The sequence below is a fragment of the Raphanus sativus genome, chromosome 1 (genome assembly GCF_000801105.2).
Source record: "Raphanus sativus cultivar WK10039 chromosome 1, ASM80110v3, whole genome shotgun sequence".
NCBI classification, from domain to species: domain Eukaryota; kingdom Viridiplantae; phylum Streptophyta; class Magnoliopsida; order Brassicales; family Brassicaceae; genus Raphanus; species Raphanus sativus.
Genome location: NC_079511.1, coordinates 19,579,389 through 19,591,304, shown reverse-complemented (window position 1 = coordinate 19,591,304; position 11,916 = coordinate 19,579,389). Strand labels below are relative to the sequence as shown.

The 11,916-nt window shown below is 38.4% G+C and overlaps 2 protein-coding genes across 2 annotated transcripts; both read left to right on the top strand.

Annotated features, from left to right (window-relative positions):
* Positions 1–3,816: 3,816 nt before the first annotated feature.
* LOC108847221 (uncharacterized) lies at positions 3,817–4,812 on the top strand. The gene has a single exon (XM_018620411.1). It carries the CDS (start codon positions 3,817–3,819, stop codon positions 4,810–4,812), a length of 996 nt encoding a protein of 331 aa, XP_018475913.1.
* Positions 4,813–4,836: 24 nt separating this feature from the next.
* On the top strand, positions 4,837–6,238 carry LOC108847212 (uncharacterized). Its single transcript, XM_018620402.1, has 4 exons — positions 4,837–5,103; positions 5,228–5,872; positions 5,942–6,058; positions 6,131–6,238. The coding sequence occupies exons 1-4, from the start codon at positions 4,837–4,839 to the stop codon at positions 6,236–6,238; spliced, it is 1,137 nt and encodes a 378-aa protein (XP_018475904.1).
* The last annotated feature ends 5,678 nt before the right edge of the window (positions 6,239–11,916 follow it).

The window sequence follows — 11,916 nt, the reverse complement described above, 5'->3', positions numbered from 1 at the left end:
CGATTGTGTAGATCTTTCAAAACGGAAGCTTTAAAAAAATTTACGTAAGGAATAAATATAAATGGTGACACAGAAGTAGTTATTGTTGATATGTTATTCAATATAATTGGTCTATGGTCAAATACCGTAGTGAATTTTTGTTTCCTAATTTCTGGAACAATAATATAATACTTTCCAAAATTTTGCCAAATATTACAAGCGTAAATTTTGGGAAATTTAAAATTATTGAATTGGCGACACAACAATCGTTCCAAACTCAAATCTCTGCGCCTAATCCCTAAGTTTGATGACTATATATATCAAACCAAACTCATTTATACAGCATCAATAACAGCCTCAAACAAAACTGCTATACCAAGCAAAATTAAAAAAACAAAATCTATGGAGATCACCGAGTTACATAGAGCTATTTTTCGAAAACCTTAGAACGAAGTTTTGTTTAGTTATTCCTGAGTTTGTACTCCTCATTTTTGTTTTGGTAAAATGTACTAACTGTTTTTGCTTTTTTTTACCGACTTTTTTAGAACTTGCTGACTTTTTTAGAACTTGCTGATCATCCTGATAATTTCTTATATTTTTAATTCATGGTTTTATTTTTCTATGAACACAAGTTTGGACTTAATTATCTTCACATCATAATTTTTTAATTAGTTTTTGTTTATACTTATTCATTCAATTATATGTTATACGATCGAAAACAATTAAACGAAACCACAAGTTAACAAATAAATAAAATTATTCGTGTGGTTTTTATTTTTCTTTATAAAATTCATTCTTTCTTTCCATAAAATCGGATCATCTTTTAAAATAATTTCACTTCGCGCAGGGCGCGGGTTATCACCTAGTTCTTATATAATTAAGACACATACATATGTGTACCAGTATTGTCGGTAAATCAATTGAGGGTTCAATTCCGTATAACACATATATACTGTTATTGACAAAACATTAGGGTTAGTGATATTCTTTATATAAAACATCCATTGAATAGATTCTAATGTTTTACAAAACTGCAGATTTACTAGCTAAGACCGCCAATGCTTTACATAGAGACTTGTTTTTCGTTGCTTGTACAAAAATCAGTCTGATTTTTTTTTTGACGAGTTCTATCTTGAATAACAGAATTTATTTTTGATGTAAAAACACTCATCATGCATGACTCATCTAAATATGCATGTGTAACAACAAATAATTTACATAATGGACAAAATTAGATTTAATAAAAACTCTATAAATTGATAATCTTAGGATTATTAAATTTTATTAATTTATGATTATTAGTTTACAAAATGTTTTTCCTTTTTAGATTTATCTATTTTTAGAATAAATTTTGTTACAAAATAAGAAAAAATTGTTGATTTTTGTCGTCTATATATAAATAAAATTTAGAAATTCAGATTTTTATTATTTTATTTTAACTCTATTTGGTGTATACAAAATATATTTATAGAATTTAAAAGTATTTTTAGATACAACTTTACTAAATATTATCAAAAGTATGTATGAAGTTCAGATCTCTCTCCACTCTAAGCTTTTTCTTCCAAAGTATGAAGTCTTCTCTCCAACTAGGTATCTCTCTTCCCAAAAAATCTCTAAGCAAGTCTTCCTCTAAAATGGCACAAAACCCTAATAATATAGCCTAACAGGCGCTCAGAGACTTAGGATTCAATAATAAGAACGTTTGGGTAAAATTTGTATTTTTTCTAATCTTCTTAGGTTGCGGCGGGCTCTGCGTCGATCGATACAGATTATGTATAATCGATCGATGCTCATACTTCTCAATCGACCGATATGTATAGGGAATAATAGATTGAGGCTTCCTTATATAATCAACTCCACAAAGTTGAAATGAAATAACTCCTAAGAAGTCTCCAAAATTTCCATAAACATCACTTTTCTTCAATGAGTATCTAAATCAGTAATATAACTGAAAAGACTCCAAAGTGCATATAAAATACTCTGAAAACATATTTAATTCATAGGTAAAATAAGATAAAATTCATAGCATATCAACTCCTCCAGACTTATCATTTTGGTTGTCCTCAAGCAAAACATAAAAATCATTTGTCTGAAAGAGGTTTTGGAAAACAGTGGGGATTCACTTAATTTGAAACTATCACTCTCATTCCTGCATATATGATGGTGAAGTGGGTCATTACTAACCATGGAATGCTTCGATGTACTACACACTAGCTTAGTCACCATATCATACAACACACAACTCATTGGTAGGGCCTGACATACCCCTCTACTAATCTCATTTCTACATAAATATAGATGTGGAGGCTACATCTTGGGAGTATCGATCATTAAACACATGGAATCAACTCAAGCAAGTAATTGGACTAACATGCAGTCTTTTCTTACTCTTTCCCTCCCTCTTCTCTCGTCTCTAAATCCATTCTATTTCAATTCCAATTAGCAAAGATGCATACCATCTTGTTCATTTTTATTGATTTAAAACTTCCTTTACTTTTTGACAAAGTGTAGCGAATAATGAGGTCACAAGTAATTTACCTATCCCTCGTTTCCACAATGTGTGATCATTCTCTTCTGAATTAGAATAATGGATCAAAGGTACTTTACCTATCCCTTTGCACCTTTCAGGAAATCAGTTCAATCTTTTATTTAATACATATGGATGCTGAAGAGAGGTGAAAGGGAGAATCAGAAGCATACAAACTTTTACTTTCCTAACTTGCAGGAGGTCTCCGATTCAATGTATACCAAGCTTCAAAACAAGCAAGTAAAGTAAAATAGGGTTGAAAGTCAGCTTTGGTTTCTTCAGACATTCTCAACAGGTGTGGGTGTTAGCATTACGTGATACACTGCGGTGTTTCTATCTACTACATCCTGCAATAAGTAAATCTGGATGATGCTAGGAAATGGTTAAAGTAGTAATTAAATTTATTTTTGATCATAATCCCCTTGAATAAAATTGTTTGAAAACATTTTTATTAATTTATTTTAGTAGTAGTAATGATATAGATTTTATTAAACATTCTTTTTTTTTTAGTTTAGTAGAAACACAGAACGTTAGTAACTATCCTTCCAGACTTAAACAACAATGTCCCTAGTGGTATTCATTATAAGATTGGTTAATAATAATAAAGCATAGGGTTTTTAGTAATTAAAACCCCCAACTAAAGATTTTTCGTAAATAATCCCCCAACTATTTATCTTGTGATTTAAACCCTGAAGTTTTACTCTGTTATATTTTGTTACCCTCCGTGAACAGTGACGCTATATGTAGACGGAAGCCGTTTTCTCAATACTCAGCGTTTCATTTTATCCAATAAACAACATGATTTTCTCTTTTAAACGACAAGGAGTGTGTTCAAAACAGCATGACGTTCGAAAGCTCATCTTCTTAATCAATTAAACGCAGAGAAAGAGAAAATCCCCAAAGTTGACGAACCCTAACTTTCTAACTTTGTGATTCTCTTCAATCACCATGATTTCATGGTAGATTCAGACCGAGTAAGAGTCGTATATGAGTTTACTACATCGTAAGGGAGAGATAAGCTGTTTGTTTTCGAGAATTGTGGTTGCAATTGTGGTTGGATTCAAGAGAACAGAGACGAGCGAAGGTTGAAAGATGTCAAGGTAAGTTGGTGTGGTGTTTTCGTACTGTATTAGATCGAAATTTTAAAACTTCTTGAGTTTTTAATGAGTTTTCATTTCGGTTTGTCACAGGAAGATTTTCTTCAGATTGCACATTGGAGGCTACTGGGGAGGTGATGGCTCATACAATGGTGGCGAAAATAGATGCTGTCGTCTTGATTTTGAAGAACTAAGTCTTGCAATGTTGAAAAAATGGTGTTGGATGCTGGATTTTCAGAAAATATGAGCAAGTTCTCATATTTTCCATCTGGGGTTGTTGACGACAATCGAATGGAGTTGTATGATGATGGTGATGTTAGAAAGATGATGAGTTCATCACAGGAGATAGAGATAATGAATCTTTATGTGGTTAGGGAAGATGATTCGTTTCTTGATGATGTTCTTGTTGGAGAAGTGGAAGAAGAGGAACCGCAAGATGATGGTGAAGAGTATGATTTTTACCGCCATGATTATGTGGAGAGTGATGATTCAGATGGTGATGGTGATGGTGATAAGATAGAATTTTATGTAGGCCAGGAATTTGTTTCCAAGGAGAAGTGTAAGGCGACAATAGAGAAATATGCTGTGAGAGAGAAGGTGAATATTCACTTTCCGAAGTCTGAGAAGAAGAAAGTACAAGCTGTATGTGTTCAAGATTGCTGCAAATGGCGTCTATATGCATCAATAAACAGCCGCTCAGACAAAATGATTGTGAGATCACTGGAAGGAACACATAGCTGTTATCCTACTGGAGTTGTCGACCTCTACAGTGCACCGAAGATAGCTGCTGATTATATCAACGAGTTTAGGACCAATCCTCAGCTCTCAGCAGAACAAATTCAACAAAGATTGGGACTTGTTGGGCTTCGGGTCACAAAAACAAAGTGTCAGAGTGCCCAACAGATTATGAAACACATCATAAGTGATGAATATGCTGAGCAGTTTACAAGGATGTATGACTATGTTGAGGAGCTGAAGAAAACGAATCCTTGTTCTACGGTGATATTAGGTACCAAAGATAGAATTTTTGAGAAGTTCTACACATGTTTTGCATCTCAGAAAAATGGCTGGAAGAATGCATGTCGTAGAGTTATCCATTTGGATGGTACTTTTCTAAAAGGCCAAATGAAAGGGATATTGTTGAGTGCTGTGGGAAGAGACCCAAATGATGCAATGTATATTATTGGATGGGCTATTGTACCAGTGTAAAATAAAGTATATTGGGAATGGTTTATGGATCTGTTGCGTGAAGACTTGGGTTTGGAAGATGGTAATGGCCTTGCTCTCTCTTCAGATCAGCAAAAGGGACTGATTTATGCAATCAAAAAAGTGTTGCCCGATGCAGAGCATAGGATGTGTGCGAGACACATATTTGCCAATTTGCAGAAAAGATACAAGCAAATGGGACCTTTGCGTAAAGCTTTTGGGAAGTGTGCACGCGCATACAATGAACAAGTGTTTAAAAAACAGCTTGAGGCTTATGAGGAACTGAAGAAGACTGTCAGTTCAAACTGGTCTCGGTGAGGTTCTTTTAAATCATTTCAAGGCATTTTTTAGTTTAAGTTGATTGTTGCCTTGCTTATGATTGTTTCCTTGCTTATGTTTCTGTTTTAAATAATTTCAGGGCATTTTTAGTGACATAACAAAGTCTGCTTCTGTTGAAAACAACATCAGTGAAAGCTACAATGCTGTCTTAAAAAAAGCTCATGAGAAACCGATTGTTGGCTTGCTTGAAGACATAAGACGACATATAATGGCAAGTAACTTGGCCAAGATTAAAGAGATGGAGAATGTAACAACCAGTGTCACACCCAAGGCGTTGGCCACAATAAAGAAGCGGAAAAAGAATTTGAAGTGGTGTCAGCCAATGTCAAATGGAAGAGGAATTTACGAAGTGGATCATGGGAAAAACAAGTATGTGGTCCATGTTCGAGATAAGACTAGTTGCTCTTGCAGGGAGTACGATGTGAGTGGTATTCCGTGTTGTCACATTATGTGTGCATTGTTTCCTGAGTGTAAGGAGACAAAGCTTCCAGAATCAGTGTTTTTAGATTGGTTTTCGTTATGGAAATGGAAGCTTTGTTACAGCTCGCTTATGTTTCCTGTGAACGGTATAGAGCTATGGGAAACACACAGTGACGTTGTAGTCATGCCTCCACCGGACAGGATCATGCCAGGAAGACCTAAGAACAATGACCGTGTCAGAGACCCATCCGAGGCAGCTTCTCAGCCTTCTCAGCCTTCTCAAAATTCTCAAAAAGCTATAGTGGTAATGCTTCCATAATCCTTTCTTATTTTTCATTTCTGATGCTTCTATAATATTTAATTTTTGATGCAGACATGTAGCAACTGCTTACAAACGGGTCACAACATACGTACATGCCCACAAGAGCTCGTGCCTAAACCGCCAAAGCCGGTTCCACTCTTTCCTTCCTTTCATGCGAAAAGTGTCTTGGTAATAGAATCTGTGATTTAATCATTTTGTTGTCTAGACATGTACTGATTTTTTACTTATTTTATTGTGTAGACATGTAGCAACTGTCTACAAACCGGACACAACAAGCGCAAATGTAAACTCGAGCCGGTGCCCAAGCCTTCCTCCAATCAACCTCGTGGAAGACCATGGAAGAAATAAAAGACCATTGAAGACACCAACGTGGAGTAGTGTTTCATTTAGTGTAGTAGTGTTGTTATGGTTAATGGTACTGCTTTTTCAATGTTGTTATGGTCCTTTTAGACAGCATTTTAACTTAAGAATGAATGAAACTTATGGGTCTTTTAAGACAGCACTTTAATCTAAGATTGAATGAAGCTTATGGTCCTTTTAGAAACCTTCAAAGATTCATACAAAGATTAACTCAAACATGAAAAATACATCATACAAAGACACCTTAAAACCTGATTCATACTGAACACAAACAACCCATTTTACAAAGACAACTCAAACATGAGTTCTTATTAACCAAACGCAAACAAGCCATCCTACAGACAGAACCAAGAAAGCTTAGATTTCTAAAGCTTAGTTCTAATAAGCTCAATCACTTCTACTATCTCTCTCATATCATTCTTCAGTTCAACAATGTCTTTCTTAATCTCTGCCAAATCGTTCATCATTGCCTCTTGTTTGCTTGCCAAAACATCAAATTCTTCAAGATGAGCTTCATCAACCCATTTAAATAGGTGGTTTGGACCAGAAATTGCTCCACAACGATAAAATTTCCTTCCTGGATTGCGACTTGTGTTTGCAGTTAACACAATGGTCAGAGCTCCACACTGGCAGTGCCTGGGTATTCCTGGTGCCATCTCCATCCTGTAAGACAAAGCCAAAAACAGAATTAGTCGACTTCGACTTAGGCGAGTTCTATCTTCATACTATAATGCATATCGAAAATCATTGAGACTTACCTAAAGCTCACTCGAGTTCTCACCACACAGATGAACCCTAGATTTTCGATTTGGGATTTTGAGCTCTGTGTTTTCTTCTTGTCGTTTAAAAGAGAAAACGTGTTGTTTATTGGGTAAAATGAAACGCTGAGTATTGGGAAAACGGTTTCCGTCTACATATAACGACACTGTTCACGGAGGGTGACAAAATATAAAAGAGTAAAACTTCAGGGTTTAAATCACAAGATAAATAGTTGGGGGAATTATTTACGAAAAATCTTTAGTTGGAGGTTTTAATTACAAAAAATAACCCTAAAGCATAATAATAATCAGATACTGAGATGATTAAGTTAAAACTTTCGTACCTTTCTGTCTCAGGCATCGATCGATACTGACACCTTGGTATCGATCGATGTTGTTTGAGACAGAAAATTTCTGCATCAAAGTATCGTGTAGAAAGGGCCTAACTCGTCGGATCAATCAGTTTTGCTAGCTCTGTTAGACAACCAAACACACGCCAAGCAAGTAATCAGTCTCAAATCATGCATAATAAAGTAGATAGGTAGATAGCATAAATCCTAAAAATCCGAAAACAGAAACAAATAGTGCATACGTATCAAGAGATAAATGATAGAAATCTGAGGACTAATCAGTGCCTTGCTGGAATCATCGGACTGTGATGAACGCTGACGAGATGGTCTTGCTGCTGAAGGAAAACTAGCCCTGACGCTCGTCCTGCTTGGCATCGTGATACTCTGGCCCAGATGGCAAGGAGAGCATCGAACATGACGCGCTCGAAGTCACCATGATCGTGCATGGGAATCTCTGACATGGCAGGGAAGTCGGGCAGTGGGGCCTCTGCCTGCTGACGGGCTATTCTGTGTCTCCGGTCTCCTGGAGGTCGGCGGGGAATCTGAGTAGGATCTCGAAGAAGCCGGTGGTCCAGGTGAAACTCGAGCTTGGTGACATCTCCCGCGAAGTCTGTAGTGCTCGGGTGGGGCAACAGCAGCAGATGCGGACCTGCACTCCCCCCCCCCCCCGAAACTCAACAAAATGCCCTTCTTGAGCCATCCAGAGCTCGTCAGATGTGCCTCGTCCATGAAGAGGCGAGTGCGGACAGCATTCTCAACCAAACAGATGCCGAGATACATGAAGATCAGAGTGAGAAAACTACCCAACGTCTCCCTCTTCGCCTTTGTCCCCTTGAAAGGCATCGACTTCAGGCTGACCAGATGATCAGAAAAAATAGCCCCAATGTTGGGCGACGCGACCTCCGTCGGCTCTGGCAGGTCGCTCAAATAGACCAACTCCCTCACCCCAAAGTATAACAATGTGTCTCATGTATCCTCACCTTGTTGGGTTCCATCTTGTACAACATGGTGTTGTCAAGGACCCTCATGACGTAGCGCAGGGTGGGGTGGCGGATATCTGTATGGGTGTTTGATCCTGCGTCAAAGTGACCTGTACCCAGGATGGACCAGAACCTAGATTGTCCGGCAAAGGCAGAAACCTCGCAGGGCTCAGCGTCGGGGTTCTCAAACACGTAGATCGTGCAGAGGTCGGTGATGGAGATCTTGTGTTGGATGCCTCGGGCGAAGAAAGACAACGTGCCCTCTCCTGCTCTCCTCACCCTCTCGTTGGCGTAAAAGACCTGAACCGTGGCCATGAACTTTCTGACCAAGGCGGGGTAGAGATTGTGCGTGCCGGTGGCCTTGGTGCCGAGTCCTAGCTCGGTGATCATCTCGCGTAGATCATGCTGGAGCCCAAGTTGCCTCACAAGGAACCAGTCGATGTACCGTGTGGGATAGATGGAGACGTTCAGCCATGCGTTGTAGAAGAGGCAGTAGTCATCACACTCATTTGTCAACGGACGGTGGGTGCATCTCTTGTTGTTGACCGCTTCCTTTGGGTCCGAGAAGGTCTCGAACGTCTGAATGGGAGTCCTATATCCCGTGGCCAAGGATGTCTCTCATCCTCCCGCGGTGGAGAAGGTGGAGGTGGGGCGGTGGAAGTGCTGTGCCTGTCAAGGCGTCTCTTGGTTCTCCTCTCGTCCATCTGCAACCAAAGGAAAACACCAAAAATGGTAAAGTGTTAGCGCATGGTAGAGAATACGTCGACGTCGATTGATGTTCCAACACTGGAATCGATCGATAGTCGATTCAATATGTTGATCGATATGACACTAGTGCCATTGATCAATACGACAGATACAACATCGATCGATATGACATACGCGGTGTTGATCTATGGTGCATCGCGAAACCTTCAAAATCCAATCACTACAAATCACGAATTCAAAGCACAAAGGCCACAAGAATCATTTTGCGAACCCTATTCTAACAATCCTTTCAACCTAATCGTTTTCTAAATCATGCTTAAATTTCCGGTTCTAGCTCAACTTTTATATCAACCCTAAAATAATTCAAAATAAGAAGATTCAAGTTTATACTTTGTAAAATCTGTTGAATAAGTGAATAAAACAGATAGAGAGTTGAAAATCGTGTGGATTAGGTTCAAAGATCACCAAAAATGGTTGAGACTCGAGAGGGAAAGAGGGATGCGGCGGTTTCGAAGTTTTTTTTGTTTTGAGGCGAAATGAAATCGAGTGTCAACTTATTTAGCTCCGCGCCCTCGACAGCTCGCCATCGATCGATGTAACAGGCTTGTCATTGATCAATGGAGGCCTAAATTATAAATCTTTTTTAGATAGATTATTGAAAAATAATAAAATTTAAAATTGGGCTGCCTCCTAATTAGCGCTTATTTAAAGTCTTTAGCTTGACTTACGAATTCGAGATTTTATCAAAAATTGGGACGGTTAGTCGCTGATGCTGACTATCCCAGAGTGCAGCTTTAGCCGAATAGTGCCTAACTCGATAGCCATTCACTGTGAATTTGTTTCCTTCATTACTAGTCAGAGTTATAGCACCATAAGGTTTTACTTCCTTTATTGTAAGCGGACCTGACCAGCGAGATCTAAGTTTTCAAGGAAATAGGGTTAGGCGGGAGTTATAGAAGAGTACTTGGTCATTTGGCTCAAAATGCCAAGAAATGATTTTCTTATCATGATAGGCTTTTGTTCTCTCTTTATACAGTTTTAAATTTTTGTAAGCGAGGTTTCTAATCTCGTCCAATTCCTTTAGCTGAACAAGTTTCCTTTCAGCAGCTGGTTTAATATTGTAACTAGTTAGTTTTACTGCCCAAGCTGCTTTGTGTTCTAACTCGACTGGCAGATGACAGACTTTGCCATAGAGTAAATGGAATGGTGTGGTTCCTAGTGGAGTTTTGTAAGCTGTCCTATATGTCCACAGAGAATTGTCTAGTTTTTTAGACCAGTCTTTTCTTGTCGTTCCGACTGCCTTTTTTAGAATTTCTTTAATTTGGCATTAGAAATTCCACTTGACCACTAGTTTGCGGATGGTAGGGTGTGACAACTCAATGATGAACTTAATGCTTTTTAAGCAATTTGTCGAATACTTTATTAATGAAATGAGTGCCGCCATCGCTTATAATTATTCTATGAACTCCAAAACGAGGAAAGATAGTGCTTTTAAATAATTTGATAACGGCTGCTGCATCATTTGTTGGGGAGGCGACTGCTTCAACCCATTTAGATACATAGTTAATGGCTACCAAAATGTATTTGTCTCTATACGAAGAAGGAAAATGACCCATGAAATATATGCCCCAGCAATCAAAGACTTAGATTTCTAGTATGAATTTTTCTTCCATTTCGTGTCTTTTGCTGATTTTTCCTCTTCGTGGCATCTATCGCATTGTGATATATAAGCATGAGCGTCACGAAACATGGTATGCCATCAAAAACCGCTTGCAGGATTTTGGAAACCGTTTTGAAAGTCGCAAAATTCCCGGCGTATTCGGATCCATGGAAATGGAATAGAATATCATGAACCTCGATTTCCGCGACACAACGTCTATAAATTCCATCAGAACAATGCTTATATAGGTAAGGCTCATCCCGGTGATATCTGATATACCATGGATTTTACCCATTTTTACCCATGGTATATAAGTGTTTTATATACTATTTACTATGTATTGGAGTCTATTTAGAGTATTTACAGGTTCAGGGACGATTTGGAGATATATGGTGATTTTGGTGTCTTTTGGAGTCTTTTGAGTGCAGAACTGCACAGACGCTTCAGACGTTTAGTTCTCGATGGAGATCTTGCCACTGTTGGATTTATCTCATATTTTTACACAAGATAGAGCTTTGAGTTAGCTTTCCAATGCCACCGGTTTGAGATCAATCCAACTGTTAGATCGGAAGTTATGCCCGTTTTACTGAAGAGTGGTCAGTCTACCTCGCGAGAGAAGGCTGTCGAGAAGAGGATTGTATGTCGATCGACACAGCACACTGCATGTCGATCGACAGGGACATCAGAATGTGGGCTGAGTATATTTCATGACCAACTGAAGCCCAGGAGTCACCACAAAGTTACCAAAATACCCCTGACGACCAGAAACCCTATTTATATTATTTCTAAGCCACTGTTGACGGCTATGCTTTAGATGCTCTTTATGCTTTCATTGTTCTAAGTTAGGAGAGAAGGGAGGAACTCCTTGAGAGTCCTCCTGGAACTCCTTTGCTTTTGGTTTTATTTTATCTATTGCTTTTCATCTATTCATCTATGATTTCTGTGACAAACTTCATGTTTGAATAGATCCACCTGTTAGATCTATGGTTTAGATAGGTGTGGGATTAGCCCCAAACTATTCTTGCTAAGTTGTGATATTCATCAAGTGGATTGAACTCTATGCTTGTTCTAGACTAGCTAACTAGAACATAGATCACTAGGATCTTTGATTATCTTGAATTATCCATTTGAGCTTGCCTGTCTCCCGTTGAGAAGAACGACAGTTCCTCCTTGAGACCTTGTGGTCATATTCGGCTCGCGCCTAGGCAGA